General features: G+C 30.7%; 1 protein-coding gene across 4 annotated transcripts; it reads left to right on the top strand.

The window, feature by feature from the left end:
• Positions 1 to 174: 174 nt before the first annotated feature.
• Positions 175 to 9,527, top strand: LOC124847591 (short integuments 2, mitochondrial-like). 4 transcript variants are annotated; one of them, XM_088103101.1, is made up of 8 exons: positions 175 to 434; positions 2,164 to 2,277; positions 3,566 to 3,835; positions 3,916 to 4,135; positions 4,228 to 4,298; positions 6,340 to 6,436; positions 8,190 to 8,407; positions 8,814 to 9,527. In XM_088103101.1, exons 3-8 carry the CDS (start codon positions 3,608 to 3,610, stop codon positions 9,063 to 9,065), a joined length of 1,086 nt encoding a protein of 361 aa, XP_087959227.1. In that variant the 5' UTR covers positions 175 to 434; positions 2,164 to 2,277; positions 3,566 to 3,607; the 3' UTR covers positions 9,066 to 9,527. The 4 variants fall into 4 exon arrangements, with proteins under 4 accessions (XP_087959227.1, XP_087959226.1, XP_087959229.1 ...); XM_088103100.1 differs by having other exon boundaries at positions 3,561 to 3,835; XM_088103103.1 differs by lacking the exon at positions 175 to 434 and adding an exon at positions 1,770 to 1,909.
• Positions 9,528 to 17,144: the final 7,617 nt, after the last annotated feature.

Raw genomic sequence — 17,144 nt, 5'->3', positions numbered from 1 at the left:
AGTAACTTTATGTCAAACTTCTAATTAAATTTCACCTATTAAGTTATGGCTTAACTATACAATAGAAATGGCTAAACCAAATTTTAAAATGTTGCCACATGAGTGAAAAAAAAACAAACTAGCAACTAGAATTTAAGTAGTTAAGTGTGGTTTAGGTTTAGGTTTCTTATTCCCGTTACATTCCTTGCTCATAGTGTCAAAGGCTCGTTACTTTTGAAGACTCGCCGCCCTTGAAGTCTTGTTGCCGTACAAGGCTCTCGTCGTCGAAGACTCACCGCGGTAGAAGGCTCGCTGCTGTCGGAGGCTTTGCCGCACTCGTCGTCAAACTACGAAAGGCTTTGCCGCACTCTGCCGTCGCTGAACTGTTACCACCATCGGAAGTTGTGAGAACACTTCTCCTGGACAGAGAAGCAAAGGCAAATCATTCTCCAAAGGTACGAATGTTTTCCTCTCTCTTTCGAAAGGATAAATAAAAGTAAAAACCGATGCACTTGAGTGTATTCATCTGGGCCCAGTGGTGGTAACAGTATTTGGTTGAGATGCATGACATACCTTTGTACAATTAACTAGAGAATATTACTAAAATGTAGTTCCTCATATATTTCGCGAATCTGGATTTGTGAATGATGAGTTGGGTTTCAGACATAGTAGTATTCCACGTTTTATCTAAACTTTGGAGATATTTTGTGTGTGATTAATAACTGCTTCATCAACTGGTAAAGTGAAACACTTTGGAAAGCGATGCACTTTGGTGTGAATAATAATTTGCTGCGAGATGCAATTTGGTTCATTGTAAAGGAAGAGCAGAGGGGTATGCTACAGTTCAGTGGTAATAAACAAAGAGGGAGAAAGATGGAATGGAATGGGAGTGAGTAGAAGTGATATTAAATAGCCAAAAGGAGAGCAAAATTATTTGTTTTTTGGTAAAGGGAGAGTAGCATTGGCAGCATATTTTGGCCAATGGAGAGCAGTATACACAACATTTTATATTTATAGAAGAGAGGCAGTCATGACTCAGCAGTTTTTAGGCATTGATTTGTATGGGGTTACTTGATGGTTTTTAGGCAATGGAGTGAGCTAGGTTAAGTAGTTGGGCTTTGAAGGAAAAAAATGGGCTTAAATTCTGGGATTATATTGTGATTGCCAAGCTTTTAAATTGGTATAAAACAAGTTCAAATAAATCTTATAGGATAAAAGTTTCTTAACTTTAACTGTTGCATTGACTTTGTTTAAAAACCATAAAGTTACATTAATGCTTTTCTCTCTGTTTTTCTTATATTTGCAGACATTTTCATTTATGAAGTAATATTTAGAAGTATTATAATTAACTGAAAATAGTAGAAGCACAGAGATTTGAATGTGCATTTGGTTGTTTGCTGAGAGTTATTTCATATATAATAGAGCATATTACAATTAGTGCAGCTCTCTGCAGAATTAAATGAAGTCAAAGGGGAGTAATGAGATGAAACAATGATAATATGAAAAGTTCTGGCTTTGTTCTTTCTTCAGCCAAAAAATAAAGGATGAGAGGTTGTCACGTTTTCATATGTTTTACTAGTCTTAACAATGATCTATAATATGCTTCTTTTATATTTTCTTCGAACCAATTTCAGTTTGCAGTTCAATCAGTGGAATGAACGAAAGAGGGGTTCTTTCCTTTTTACTATATTATTATTATAATTAGAATTACTACATAATTTAAAACAGCTTTTTGTTCCCCTGAATTTTCCTTCTTTGCTTTGAACGTGATATAAAAATACTTCCATCAATTTATTCTTATTATTAGCTGAAGCCATTATTGACGAGAACAGGGCCTAAATTTATGAAACCTCCTTAGTCAACATGCAAATATGGGAGACTGCAACATAAATTACAAACTGTGCAACATTTCAACTAGGGCTGGGCAAAAGTAATTGTACTGTACTGAATTATAGTTAACTGTACTGAATTATACTTAAAATTCCCTGCTGCAACACTTTTGACCAAAATTGGAAAGTATTCTTCTTCACACAGTTCTTAATAGTCCTTAGATACTTCCAATTAACTTATTTATTCTTCCTTCCTAGCACTGAAAAGCTTTATAGAAATATTTTATAGAAAAAAGAAGTCTCAAGATCAATATGGGAAATTTTAATTATATCTAACAACTCTCTTAATTTCCAGGTGACTTTTGATGATGATAAATCAAAAACAGTGGATTTCAATATTATCCACCATCTAATCCTGATTTCCAAGTTATTGAAGAAGAAAATCCTCCACTGTTATTGAAGAGCCACGGTAATTCTGGGTCCTGAATAAGAAATTATCACTTTCTATTTGATATTCTTATTTGTTTGTTTGATCAATTAGATGCTGAAAAGGTGGTCTTCCCTTTGCATTCAACCTTTTTATGTAGCTTAATTTCCAGTGATCTACTTGATAATTTATAATGGACTGCCTTTAAACATTATAAGTGTATGCTAATATTGCTTGGGTTGTGAGACCATTGTAATGACAGTGACAATACTTTTGTGAAAGTTGTCGTGTGCATGCAACAGAAACTCCTATAAACATGGAGGTGTTATATACTTGTTTTTCTTCACTGGTTTATTTATATGTTTGTTTTAATTAACACATGTAATTGTTAACCAATGTTGTTAACCGGTCTCCTATTAATTTGGATGATTGAAGATCAAGAAAGAAGCACTGATGTAAGTTCTCTAATTAATATCTTGTCCTTGATTCTCCTGCGTAGTTTTAATTATTTTTTCATTGTGTGGTTCACATCCATTATTGTCAGAGGAGTAAGCTATGATAAAAGTTATCTTGATGGGAAAATGTATGCTTCATATTCTTTTATAAACATTTCTAAGGGTAAAGAACAGTCTAACAGTGGTCATAGTTTGATCAACAAAATTGAGGTTGCAGCTATCTCTGAGATTATTAGAAATCTTAAAAAAGGTTACTTTATTAGAAATCTTAAAAAAGGTTACTTTCTCTCTTACTGCTTCTCTTCTGTCATTGATATGTCATTCGAAAAGATTATTGTCAAAGTAAAATCTCTATAATCATAAGAATACAAGAAAAGAAAATTTTACGTGATTAATTCATTTTTCTATTTATAAGAGTTTTTGAAGACTTTTGATTGGTCCTGCCTTTTTCTGCTGATCCTTTGCGTGTAGTGATGGTTCATGTTCTGATACGGGGTGTGTTTTTATCTGGGTTTCGGTTTTTACATGCTGTTATTACTTGTTTAGAATCCATCTCATCGGGATGTTGTTGAACCCTTGCCTTCGTATGGCCGAGGCCTTGAAGTTCCCAGGGGAAGATATCATAGCTTGATACATGTTACATGATGTAATTGCCTGTAATTGAGAACTGTTTTCATCTTGCTATATATCCTTTAGGCTCTAGGCTTTAGCTTTAATTCTGATCTGTTTTCACAATGCAGAAGCATGTATATTTACTGAACTTTGAACTGCACAATAAATAGTTTACTGAACTGTATTGCAGTGTAACTGAACTAAAATATAGTTCAGTTTATTTGAACTATTTTATAGTTAACTCTATTTGGTTTATAGTACAGTGCAGATAGTGCAGTTTGCCCACCCCTTTAAGTTTAGGAGACATGGCGTTCAACGTCGGCGGAGGAGCTATCAACTGGTTCCCTGGCCACATGGCCGCCGCCAGACGCGCCATCCGTCAACGTCTCAAACTCTCCGACCTAGTCATCGAAGTCCGAGATGCTCGACTTCCTCTCTCCTCTGCCAACGTCGATCTCCAGCCCCACCTCTCCACTAAACGACGCGTCGTGGCACTCAATAAAAAAGACCTTGCCAACCCTAACATCATGCATGTAAAATCATCACCATCATCAGTATCCTTGTCATTGTTGTTTACCTGTTAAGTTATTCACGCGGCGTGTTGTTGCTACAGAAATGGACGCATTATTTCGAAACGTGCAAGCAGGATTGCATTGCAATAAACGCTCACAGTCAGAGTTCTGTGAGGAAGCTTCTAGAGCTGGTGGAGTTCAAGCTGAAAGAAGTCATTTGCCGGGAACCGACACTACTTGTGATGGTGGTCGGTGTTCCCAATGTTGGCAAGTCTGCTTTGATTAACTCCATTCATCAGATTGCAAAGTCTCGCTTTACAGGTAATAGTTTCGCGAATTCGCGAAACCATTGACTTGAATGATTTTTTTTTTATTTTATTTTGTTTTGGAATTGAAGTGGTGTTCTTTGATAGCGCAAGAGAAGATGAAGCGTGCTGCTGTGGGTCCGTTACCTGGTGTTACTCAAGACATAGCAGGATTTAAGGTCTGGTTGACAAACATGAACATAAAATTAAACCAGATGTTCAAGTTATAATGGTGAAAAAATATACTAATTATGTCCTGTTTAGATAAATTTATTCAATAAGAAAATAAGATACAACAAACTTCTCGTGTAAGCTAAAATGAACATATGTAATTAACTTTTATATTGCCTTTCTCATTAAACTTTCTCAAAAACTGAGACAAATAAGTAGATTGTGCCTTGGTTTTTTCTTTTCTTATTCCTTACATATTAATACTTAGGGAGAATTTTATGTAATGAGGACCTTAAGGTTGTTGTTTTGATATAGGCTGCCTAGGTTCAGCCACTTTAAATGAAATTAAAGATAGCTGATCTATATTTCTCAAGTGACTAAGTATTAATATTATGCGTACTCTGTATTTCTCTAGTTGGTGGTTTAGGTTTAAAAGTTAATTTCTGCAAATGATATAAATGATTACTGTTTTTCTTGTCTCTAGTTTCTAGTTCTGTTGCCTCCACGTGCAAACACATTATTTTATGTGCTGCAGAACTACAATTCTTGTTTATTCCATTGTGATTCATTGGAATTAGGGCATAAGTTTATGCTAGAGACAAGGCTTCCTTTGTTCTGTTTAATGTATCGATGCTCTTCCTTGAGTGTGTGTTTTTGAATAGCATATTTTAGGGGTTTTACTTTTTGTGTTTTTTGGAAGCTCCTTGGGAAAAGCAGCTGATTATCTTCAAAATAAATTGAAACAGCATCATTGAGTTACATGAATCAAATTTAGATTCATGTGTCTAATAAAAATGTTTTCATTCATTTTGTTAGAATTATTACATCTATGTATCATCATTAAGCCTAAGTATGATGTAGTGTGGTAGATAATTTATTAGTTGTACCTATAGTCAGTACCTAGTTTTGCACTGTAGTGTCTAGTATAGTCTCTTAATTTTTCATGTACTCGTGTATCAGTTTTTCATTATAAATAGAAGATTAGGAGAGGGATCTCTCAAGCCCTCCAAAATATATTTCTCTGTTTTTAATCTTAAGTCATTTGAATCATGGGTTCTTGTTGTACTGGTTGGTATTTTAGTACACATTCATATTTTGGAGTGAAGTACTGGTTTTGTTCTCACCTATAGCGTCTGATGTTCCAACTATTATCTAATTGTGTACTTTTGCAATCTAGATCAATAGGGTAAACATTCCTAATTGTTGCAAGGGGCAACATGCTCCCTGTTAGATAAGTGAACAGGGATCATGGAAGAAAATAGCATGAAAGGCAAGCAATACGTTATTGCCTTAGCTGAAGCTTTTGGAATAGTCAACAAAAACGTGCTGGGGAGAAAAGGGGATGGATGATAAACAACTTTATGAAATATTGTTTTAACCTTTGGTTGATAAAATGAAAGAAAATGTGACATTTTCCATGTTTTTCGTGATGGAAGTAGTAAGAGTCCCAAGATTAAATGCACTAATGATTTGAATCAGTTTTAAAACACAATTAATTATTTTCTCTCTCACACACAAAACATGAAAGCTTAACGAAGCTTGCCATTTTAGTAGGAAATTCTTTAAAAAATACAAGTGTAAATAAATGTAAGAATTTCATGAGTATATATGATTTAGACCTTTTTGTTTGAGGAAAAGAAATTTATATTAGTGAGCCATACGATCAAAATATCGTACCTACAAAGTATACCCTTATGTACTGCATATATAGTTGTGTATTGTACTACATACTGGTTAGTTACCCTTCCTTGAAAATATTGGAAACCTGCTAACTGTTTCAGAAATAGGTTTTATTTTTTGTTTTGTCAAGATATTTTTGAGAGATTATTATTCTCTTCCATTCCTAATTCCTGAAAGTTTTTAATGTTGGCTTGATTATTTATGATTTGGCATATAAACGAAGAAAGTATTTGCAAACGAAAAGGTAGAAGGAAATCAATGCATATTCTATTTTTTTCCTGCATTTTGTTTTATAATCCGTCTGTCAATTGATTCTATTTTTAGTTGGTGGTTCCATAATTAAACAATGACTTTGACCTGATGTTTCAGATAGCACATAAACCAAGTATATATGTCCTGGATTCCCCTGGGGTATTGGTTCCGAGTATCTCGGACATAGAGACAGGGTTAAAGCTGGCTCTGGCAGGTACTACGTCTTTTAAAATTTATCGTAAATATTTCTGTCATTCGTAAAATTTGACATTGTTATCGTGGTAATATTTGACATATTATTATCGGAGCATGACTATGTTGACTAAAACTATGTTCTGAAATTACATTTATTTATCCCCAACATGTTTGATTCCTGTGTATTTATTCAAAGCCTTTTCTGGGAGCTATGTTTGTTTACTGGAATATGAATAAAAGATTTAATTTGATTTTTTTCTTCCTGCCAGTTTTCATTGTGTCTACAAGCTAGATTGCAAACCTATAATTGCTGCTGTTATTTCTATACATAGAATACAAACAAGACTTCTTACTGATGTCTTGGCTAGCCAATTGTTTTAAAGTAAAATAAGGAGAGTGTTTAAATTTATAAACAACAGTCTTCTTTTATATGATATGATTCAGTGTCTGCGTTGTCTCTTATATTCTTATGTTTTACTTGCAAACCACATTGCTTGTTTATTATTTTATTTCATTTAATCAATTGAAGTGGATGCCTTGGTGGGACAGTAGGAGAGGACAAATTAGTGAATTGTTTTGTCTATTTACTAGGTTGAATTTAATTTTCAGTAGAATCCTTTAACTTTATTACGGGCCTGTAATTTTGAATCTTCTTGTCCCTTCAATGGTCGAGAATCCTATCTCTTATTATCTCATTCCTTAGTTATTAGCAATTCTTGAAATTGGAAAGCTGTCAGTGTTCCATTAGGCCAATCATTTGCGTTAGTTTGAGAACGTGCTCTGTGAAGGATTGGTATGCTTCTCCTGATTCACTATGGGTTACAAGGAGGATTCTTACTATTCTTGTGATTAGGTCTCACATTAATGAACGTAAGATAACCTTGCTAGGTTTTAATTTGAATTTGGCGTTAAATTTGATTAATTTGATTCCATTACTTTTTACAGTGATGATCTATTCCCATTTATGTGGAATTGATTTTGAAGTTGTGGTTGATGTTTTCAAGTAGATACTTTAGGCGGGATATAAAAGTCAGTTGATTGCTCAACTTTTGTTGTAGTCCCATTTTTTTTATTGATTGTGTTTAAACTACCTTTGCATCAAACAATCAATTTCCTTGTTATGTATTTTCTGTTTTCTTTAGTGGACAAAGTAATAGAAGGTGATTTTTGTCTTATTTCACAGCTGGTGGTTTATATACTCTAAATATGGAATAATGAACATTTATTTTATACTCTAATAACTTTTGAGGATCTAATCAATTTTATCGTGATAGCATAAGCAAAAGGGCTGGTTTTAGTCTGTGAATAGGCATTATGGGGCACCCAAGGGCAATGAAAATGTGGAGGTGGCATTTTTCAGTGGGTGGAAAACTTTGTTAGAAAAAACAAAATTATGTAGTTTGAAATCGCTACGAGTAATTTAAAGACTTTCGTGATTGTTTCCTTTTCCGTACTAATGTTCATGGGTAACTGAATTAAGTATCTTTTCAATGTGGCATATTTTTGTCATTTTTAAGCTAACTATCTTTGTTTTCAAGCCGTCATTGTAGATAGAAGTTCTTATTTTTTGCCCTACATCTTACACATTCTTTAGTTATTTTCCCAGACCAGTTTTGACAATTGAATATCTCATTTTCTTACGAGTTCCACTTAGTATGGGAAAAAATGGGACTAGGTAGTGCATCTACAGCGGTTGGGTTTCTGAATATGTATCCTTTGTAGCACGTGTCCTGATATATTATGTCATGCAAACATGGTTGATGAATTGACAGGGTCAGTCAAAGATTCAATAGTGGGTGAGGAGCGTATTGCGCAGTACTTATTGGCAGTTTTGGATACTCGGGGGACTCCATTTCACTGGAAGCACCTAAATAATAGGAGACTGGATGGGATTGAATACGAAGCGGAGGTGAATCATGAATATAGTCTGAAAAATCTTAAGCCAAAGAGAAGAAATCCGCCAAATAGATCTGATTTGGTGTATGTTGAGGTAACAAGCAGCAGTTTTCTGTAGATTTTCTTCTGTGTAATGGAATATCACGCTTTTAACTACCAATGCTGGAAATTTTCACACCTTGGCTGACGAAGTCCCAATTATATTACACTTCCCAGTTGTTTTAATCCCATTATATTACAAATCTTTTTGCCTTGGATTTTTTGACGATGTTTTGTTAAAACCTAGACGATACATGAATTTGTCTGCAAGCACACTTTTTTTGGGAAGGACTTACTGTCTCCTATATTTAGTTCTACTTTGTCTTGCATCTGAAGTTACCAAGGTGTTTCTGAACTACGTTTCTTGCATTTGATGTTGCAATCTGTGATGATGGAAATTACCCACGTTTCCCATATTTTTTTTTGTTTCTTGAAATTAATTTATTCTCATTCTACAATAGGATCTTGTAATGGGAGTTCAGCATGCGCTCTATTCAACTCTAACAGAATTCAATGGGAATGTGGAAGACGAGAATGACCTGGAGTGCCTTATTGACCTGCAATTTAGTGCACTCCAAAAGGCAATGAAGATACCTCACAAGGCTTCAGAAGCACGGTTAATGGTATCCAAGAAGTTACTTGCTCTATTCAGGACAGGTAAGCTTGGTCCTTTCATTCTTGATGATGTCCCAAAGGTCAAGCCTGCAACATAATGTCAATTGAATCTTTCTACCCACCTCTCTTTTTCTGTGTATTAGATCTCCTACCTTTACTCCTTCCCCATTTCTGCTATATGTATTATCTTTCATTCTAAGTTTTGCTGTAACTTGTAAGTAAGGATTAATTTAATTTAGGAAGATATTGAGATTATTTTCAGTAAATGCGGGTAATTTGCCAGCATTTCAGTTCTTAATATTTTCGTTCCCCCAAAAAGGTTTCACTAGTGGCATGTTTGGCTCCTAAGACATCTACCCCATGACCATGGAGTTCAAAGCATGTACAATTTGAAGGATACCTACGTTGAATTTCTTAATTACTCAAAAATTTTCGGTGGGTGGATTAATTGTCATTGATGGATAACTGTAATTGTTGGGCCATCTTCTCAAAAGAGAAGAAGATATTAGTAAATTTGATTATTTGGTTAAAGAAGTAATAAATTAGCTAACTTTTATTTATGTGGAATAATACTTTTATTTTGGATGCTTGCCCTTTTTGTGAAATTATAGTTTAGAAAAATAAAGGATTAAGTTCAACCTAGAGTTTTTGAGCTTACAAAATCAGTATTAATTATTGCATAGAAATAAATAATGTTATTGAGCTTATTTTTTGTGGAAATAATCTTTCCAAATACATATTTTAGAACAATGTAGTTCAGTATATTATTTATATATAACTATAAAGACTTAATTAGTCACATGGTAAATGGGCCTGTTTTTAGTTTTCGTTTTTAAAAAGGTTTCAATTAGGTTATTTTTTTGAAAATATACTAATGCTATTAAGGTATGTCATTTGTTAATACGTGGTTTTTGTAATTTTTTAAAATTATTTGAAAACTTTTTAAATCTTTTTTGTAAAAATTGTATCATTACACGTCATGTTTCTAATGTGGCACTTGATATTGTCATGATCAGAGTAATGTCACTTGATATTGTCATGATCACGTGTCAGAATTATTGTTTTTATTTTGATTTTAATATATATATATAAATTAGTTTAATTATAATTTTTTTGAAATGAAATAATGTTGTTTTTTCAAAATTAAAACAAAATTTATTATTTATATAAATATTGTATAAATATTTTTATTAAAAATGATTTTATAAAATATTATATTAGTGTTCCTCTTTAAATTAAGATAAAATTTATTATTTGTATAAATGTTATGGTGATATTTTTATTAAAAATGATTTTTTAATATATTATATTATTATATATTATTAATTTGTTTTGGAAATTGGACCAGATCATTTAGTTTGATAGTTTTTAAAATCGTACAAAATTTAAAATAATGTTAATGAGAAATCTGGTATAGCTAGACTAATATAGGTAGTCAGTCTGGTATAACTAGACTGAAAAGTAAGGGCGACAAAATCATTATGTTATATCAGCTCAGCTAATGACCCAAAAACAACAAAATGTCCAGGTGTAGAAAAAATAACTATGGGTATGATTTAATTTTCTATAATACTAACTTCTAGGTATACTAGTATTAGTATAACATATTATTATTGGACATCATGTTCCTATGCAACATATGATTTCAAGCTACAAGTAAAAACCGTCAGTGGCATCTTCCTTGACCTCGTACTCCACTTCGTCCTCTTCCTACTATTTTTGTGTTATAAAAATAAATTTAAAATTAAATATACTATAAATATTGTAATTAAATTCTATTATCTTTTCGATCTTTGAGCATGCGCTCAAGGGAATTTGGAATCATGAAAAATTCTCTTAAATTGTTTAAGGATTTCATTTAGAAGAAAATTCAAATTGATTCAGGTCGATAGAAGGAAATCGACTACATTCCTCAGTGTCATTTGTTCTTTGTTAAAGAAGTTGTTAATTTTTTTTTTCAGACTTTTAAAAAATTACTTGAGGAAATCGGTCCCTTGACCAAAGACATGCACAGTGAGACCATAATAGTAAATTGCAACGAGATAATAATGAATTGCAAGAACAGATCTTGAAATTACAGAAAGAGGACAAACTTTTGAAAAGAGAAGTAGAAAATTTGAAAAAACGGTCTGAAGTTCACGATCTTCTTAGCAAAATGCTTATAGAGGTTAGAAATAATATATATATATATATATATATATATATATATATATATATATCATAATATGATATATTATAAATTATATAATTTGTTATAATACAATAACTTATCTTATTGTTGGTTGTGTTGTGGATTTTCCACATTCTATGATTCTATGTTAAATATGAGGATAGTGTAAGTAGAAAAATTGTGAATTAATAAGACTACTCATGGTGTTCTTATAAAAGAGTATAGTTGTTATTGTTTATGTTGTAGTGTATAGATCTCCTATTTGATAAAGGATTAATTATATTTGAAAGCTTAAATCATGGAGGACTATAAATACATATTATACACTCATGTTTGTTTATGATTTTTACACTAGTGTAGAAAGGACATTTAACGTCTGTTATTTTGTCCTTTTGACGTCAGCTCTAGAACCGATGTCTTTGTGGGTGACGTTAATCAAACGTCGAACTCAAACAGGTCCGACGTCTTTATAGACGTCGGTTACTGCATGACCCGACATCTAAAGGGCTCCATAGATGTCAGTTACTACATGACCCCGACGTCTAAAGGGCTCCATGGATGCCGGACACATTGCATTAACCGACGTCTACTGCAACTCGTGTCTTTGAGTAGCATAGTAGCACCTTCTTCCCTTTGCTAGTTTCGTCATAGAAAAGGTTGCGTCTTTTAGATCTTTTATGGCATTTCAACCGAAAATCGAATCTGGGTCCTTGTCTAGTTCCATTAAAACCGCTAATGAAAACGAACGATGACAATAGAACTAGGCAAGGAACGAAGTTCGGTTTTTGGTTGAAACGCTATAAGACATCCAAAAGACGCAAGTTTTTCTTACGAGGAAACTAGTAAAGGGAGAATGCAGTACAACGCTACCCAAAGACACTAGAAAAACTGCACCAAAACACAACAAAAACTCACTTTAATCGGTTCAAATGAAAGATAATCAACCAAAGACTAATATAATCGGAATACAAGTACGTTTAAACAGTTCAAAAGAGACAAAAACGCACCTGGAAAAGCAATGCCGCAGAGAGAAAAGACGAGAAGGAAGACGATCAAGTGCTCGTAACAGCGGATTTGATGTCTCATTTAACAGCAAACTAGACGTCGGCTCCCCAGGTGAACCGACGTCTATTATGGACTAGACATCGGGACCCTCACTAATATGACGTCCAAAACAACTTTTCATCAGGCCATTTAGACGTCGGATGGCATGATCCGACATCTGTATGGTGGAAAAAAATAACTTTTCATCTACCTGTCAAACATATACATATTCGTTAGGAGGGACACCGATGTCTATATATAATCGAATATAGACGTCGAGGTGACGAGATCGGACGTCTCTAAGACGGAAAAAAATGAATTTTCACCTACTTGTCAAGCATTAAGAGGTCTGTTAGGAGGGGCCCCGACGTCTATTCCCTCCTAAGAGACGTTTATATGCCCATTTATTTACAAAAATGCCATCGTTCAATAATTTACGTTGGTTATTTTGTGGTTCGACGTCTACGAGGTGACGTACGTTAAAGCCCAATTCTGCACTAGTATAATCAAATATGTAATGCTTTAATTAGTAAGGTAATCATAATTGGGGTGTAATATAATGCTTTTGAAAGTCACAATTGAATCGTGACAACTAGGTTGTTTAAATACAACCAATTTTTGATCTAGTGGTAAGTTTTCGATTTAATCAATTTAAATACATATTCATTCTTTAATCCTATAAGGGAACTTAAACTTCAAAGCAAACAATACTTCAGATGCAATAGGAGTTGAGGGTTAAGAGAGTTTTTGTCTTAACAAAAACGGTTAGATTGCTAGCTTTTAAGTGAAAAAAAATTGTGTCCTGATCGTCAACTATATCTTTCGGCCTAGTGATAAACGCTCAAATGAACCAATTTAAATACAGATTTCTTTCCTAGTTCTCCGAGATGGTTTTTAAGAATAAAATTATAATAGAGCTTTAATCTTCAAAACCATCAATACTCCAAATCTAATAATTGATTTTGGGAGTTAAAAATTAAGACTTTGTTCACTTGAATGGATTTGGGGAAGTAATTGAGGGGATTTGAGAGGATTTGAAGGTAAATATTTTTGTTGTTTATTTGAGTGGATTTGGAGATAAATAAGAGTGAATTTAGAAGTAAATTTTTTTAATCTGTCATATCAATCAAATCATACACTAATTTTTAGAAGTAAATAGAGAGTTTTTTTGTCCCTGTAAACAATATCAATTTTTATAATCTCAAATTCGTTGAAATAACATTTTTATGGTTAATTACTTGGTCTAAAATATTATTACTTTAAATCGTGAAACTTAATAAATATGTATGTAAACTTATTTTGCCCTTAACTCATAAAGTATATATAACTATATAAGATTATTAAATGCACTTAAACTATCAACGTACTTTATATTGGAAAGATAATCAATGATAAAATTGTTAACCTACTTATCATTTTAAAAACGAAGATAATCATTTTAGTTTATTATAGCATTGGTAGGCTAGATCTTAATTACAAGTATGTGAATATAAAAGAATTTGTATATGTATTAGTTGGTTCATGAAGTACATTCTCATAAATCTTATACCTACTTTTTCTTCAACCAACGGGCAGTTGGTCTCCATGAGACGCCTATACCCAGGTTTTGAAAAATGAAACTTAATATGAAACAGACAATAACATATATTAAGTATTTTTTTTAAAGATTAATGAAAAATAAATAAAATATTATAATATGAAAATGAAAAATAGATATAATAGAATGACTAATATAAAAAAGGACAGTGTTGTTTTTACGAAAACTAAAAATCGAGAAACTTTTCTACAGACCAAAAGGTAAAATGTATATTTTCTCAATAGAAAATACATTTAATTTATTATCAGAAATAAATTCAAATGTATAAATAATATATAATAAATTTTGTATTAAAAAATATATTTTGAATGGATAAATGATATATTTTATATTCAAAATAAATAATATATAGCTTAATACAAGATTGTTTTAATTATCATGAATTAAATTAACATTTAAAATTAAAAGTGCATTAAAGAGATTTAAAAAAAATGCGTTGTATATGAGATTAAGATAAATCATGTAATCCTTGATAAGTATAATACCTTCTAAAATTGCCCTCATTTAATGAAAAAAGTTATAAAATAATTCATATATATATATATATATATATATATATATATATATATAATCGTTGTGAATGATAAAAAAAAAGTGAGTATACAATTTAATATAATTAAAACTCTAAAAAAAATCATACATGTTTAAAAGATTATTCTTGGTTTTTTCTTCCAAATTATTAAATCATCAAAATTGAATCAAAAGCAAAATTTTAAGAGATGGGATTATTATAAAAGAAATATATAACGAATGTAACTTAAAAATTAGTTATACAAGATGTAATAGTTAAGATTTAGTTTTATATTCCTAAAAAGAATTTTCATACAAAAAATTAAATAAAAATAAAAATAAATTAGTTAGAATGTAAGAATTACAAAGAAGACAAAATATAACTATTCAAAAATTTATATTACAAAAGTTATCATACAAAAATACTTTTGCAAAAGAAAAAAAAATCACGTATAAGAAATATTATATTATCAAATTAATACAATATTTCACTAGTTGGTCAAATTTTAAAAATGAAATAGAATAGATAATACGTTTGTATTTTACTTATTCTTTTTATTCAATGATGAAATAAAATAGGAGAAAAATGAGAATAAAAATGATTTTGTGTTTTACTATTGAAGATATATGTGAGAAAAAAAGTATAAAAAATATATTAATTTTCTTTTGTACAATCATCTAGAAAGTACACATTTGAAACAATTCCTTACAACAATGGTGTCTTGATGCTTTGAAGTAGTTTCTTGAAGTTCCTGACATGTTTTCGTTTCTTTCCTCTGTTCCCTTTTTTTTTGTCTGTCTCGAACTTAAAAGCTAATTCTGATTTAATTAATTTGCTCAGCGCACAACTATCATGCGCTGAACGAATAATCAACTGCATATTCTTTAACTGTCCATACTTCCCTCAGCGAATTATTTTAGTGTGCTGAGCGAATAATTATCTTTTTAGCTGAGCGATTTAATGTTGGCTTAGCAAGAAACATCTGACAACACTCCACCTTTGATGTATAAATTCCTGTACAATTTACTACACACTTTCTAACTTCCTATTACAACTTTTTTCTATTAGGAAACACATTATTTCATGAATAAATACAAATTTTGAGCTAATTAATAAGTTTAAAAATATGTATTTTTCATACTTATCAATCAACAAGAGCCCTAATAAGTGTTAGTAATTTATCTTAGTAATTATGGATTAAAGTAAAAACTCATTGTATGATTCTAATAATTGAGCTTGTTATATTTGAATGATTTTAATAGTGTAAAAATGGATGGAAAAAGAAAAGAAAAAACAGAAAAATGATTGCTCTGAATTGCTTCTATTCCCTTCTAGGGTTTCACTGGTCTATTATGTGCTATAATTTATAATTGGGTGTTGCTCCTTCCACCACCCCAAGTGCTCCCTGCACCTTTCCACTATTTTCTTTTATTTCAAAAATATTCTACACCTCCCCAATATTTTATTTTATTCCAAAAATACCCCACACCTCCCAATTATATTCAACAATCTTTCTCTTTCTCTCTCCACATTAATGGAGCATTCACATGGCTCAGATTTAAACGTGTAACATATTGCAAAATTTTATTTACACTTTTCCTTAAATAATTTTGATTCAATCTTATTTTCACTGTTCAATATTTTTTTTTCAAATTACTTAATAAATGGTAAAATTTTGTTCTAAATTTCTAGAAAAATATTTATATATATATGTGTGTTTTTTTTACATTTAATATCTATAATTTTTTATTATATTATGTTTTAACTTACCGACATGTTTGACTCAAATAATTTGAATAAAGTATTTAATTCATTAGATAAATAATATAAAAATATTATTAAATACTTAAAATATATAAAAAAAAATTATTTGTTAAAGATTTGAAATTTATTTAGTTCTTTCGTCATTATAAAGTTAGTATATAATAATAATAATATATTATTTACTATTAATATTATTATGTTTATTATTTTGTATTTGTATCTAACTTTTAAGTTTATAAATGGAAGTGGTAGAAGCACTAATATTGAAGTTTCCTCTGAAATTTATATTTTGTAATATATCATAAGTTTAAATTTAAGCCATATGAATGCTCCATTAATGTAGAGAGAGAAAGATTGTTAAAGATAGTGGGGAGGTGTAGGGTATTTTTGGAATAAAAGAAAATAGTGGGGAAGTGTAGAATATTTTTGGAATAAAAGAAAATAGTGGAGAGGTGCAGGGAGCACTTGAGGTGGTGGAGGGAGCAACACCCTTTATAATTTAGCACTGGTCAATATAAAAGATTACGGCTATAATTTATAATTTAATAGTGAGAGATTTGATATTGATTAGACGAGTAGTTATGAATATAATTATTATTTTATATGAGTTAATTTTATAAGATTAAATTACAAATATTTTAGATATACATATTTCAATGTATTAAATTTTACTTCTTTAATATATTTTTGTCGATATTAGTTGGACGTGGAGATAATTAAATTATAATATATAAATGAATGTAAATTTTATCTTAATACTAGAAATTTAAATAATGTTTAAATCCCATCTAGAATAATAACTTTATATTAAGTAAAAGTAAGAAAATTAAATATCTATAAATAAGATATAAATCTATAACTTTTCTGAAGTTGCATAGAGTTGAGGACTTTTCTTATTGAAGTTGTGCACTCACATATTTTTATTTTTTTTAATTTTTTTATTAATTAAAATCATTTATAATTTATAAATAATATTTTTAAATATATTTAAAATAATTAAAATTATATTTAATTAATAACTAAAGTTTTTTAATATTGTTGAATAAATTTTTTTTATGATTTTAATTATTTTTATTATTAAATTAAATTTT

This window comes from Vigna umbellata, chromosome 1 (assembly GCF_029865625.1).
Source record: "Vigna umbellata cultivar VRB3 chromosome 1, Vumbellata_1.0, whole genome shotgun sequence".
In the NCBI taxonomy this organism is placed as follows: Eukaryota; Viridiplantae; Streptophyta; class Magnoliopsida; order Fabales; family Fabaceae; genus Vigna; species Vigna umbellata.
Note: the sequence above shows the minus strand (reverse complement) of the source record. Positions and strands in the feature narration are given on the sequence as shown.

What these genes read in the sequence shown, in the direction of transcription:
- LOC124847591 (XM_088103101.1), top strand. Translation starts at nt 3,608, where the DNA reads ATGGCGTTCAACGTCGGCGGAGGAGCTATCAACTGGTTCCCTGGCCAC. An exon ending in CCAACCCTAACATCATGCAT is followed by an intron (nt 3,836 to 3,915) that starts GTAAAATCATCA and finishes TTGTTGCTACAG; the next exon opens with AAATGGACGCATTATTTCGA. An exon ending in CTGATTTGGTGTATGTTGAG is followed by an intron (nt 8,408 to 8,813) that starts GTAACAAGCAGC and finishes ATTCTACAATAG; the next exon opens with GATCTTGTAATGGGAGTTCA.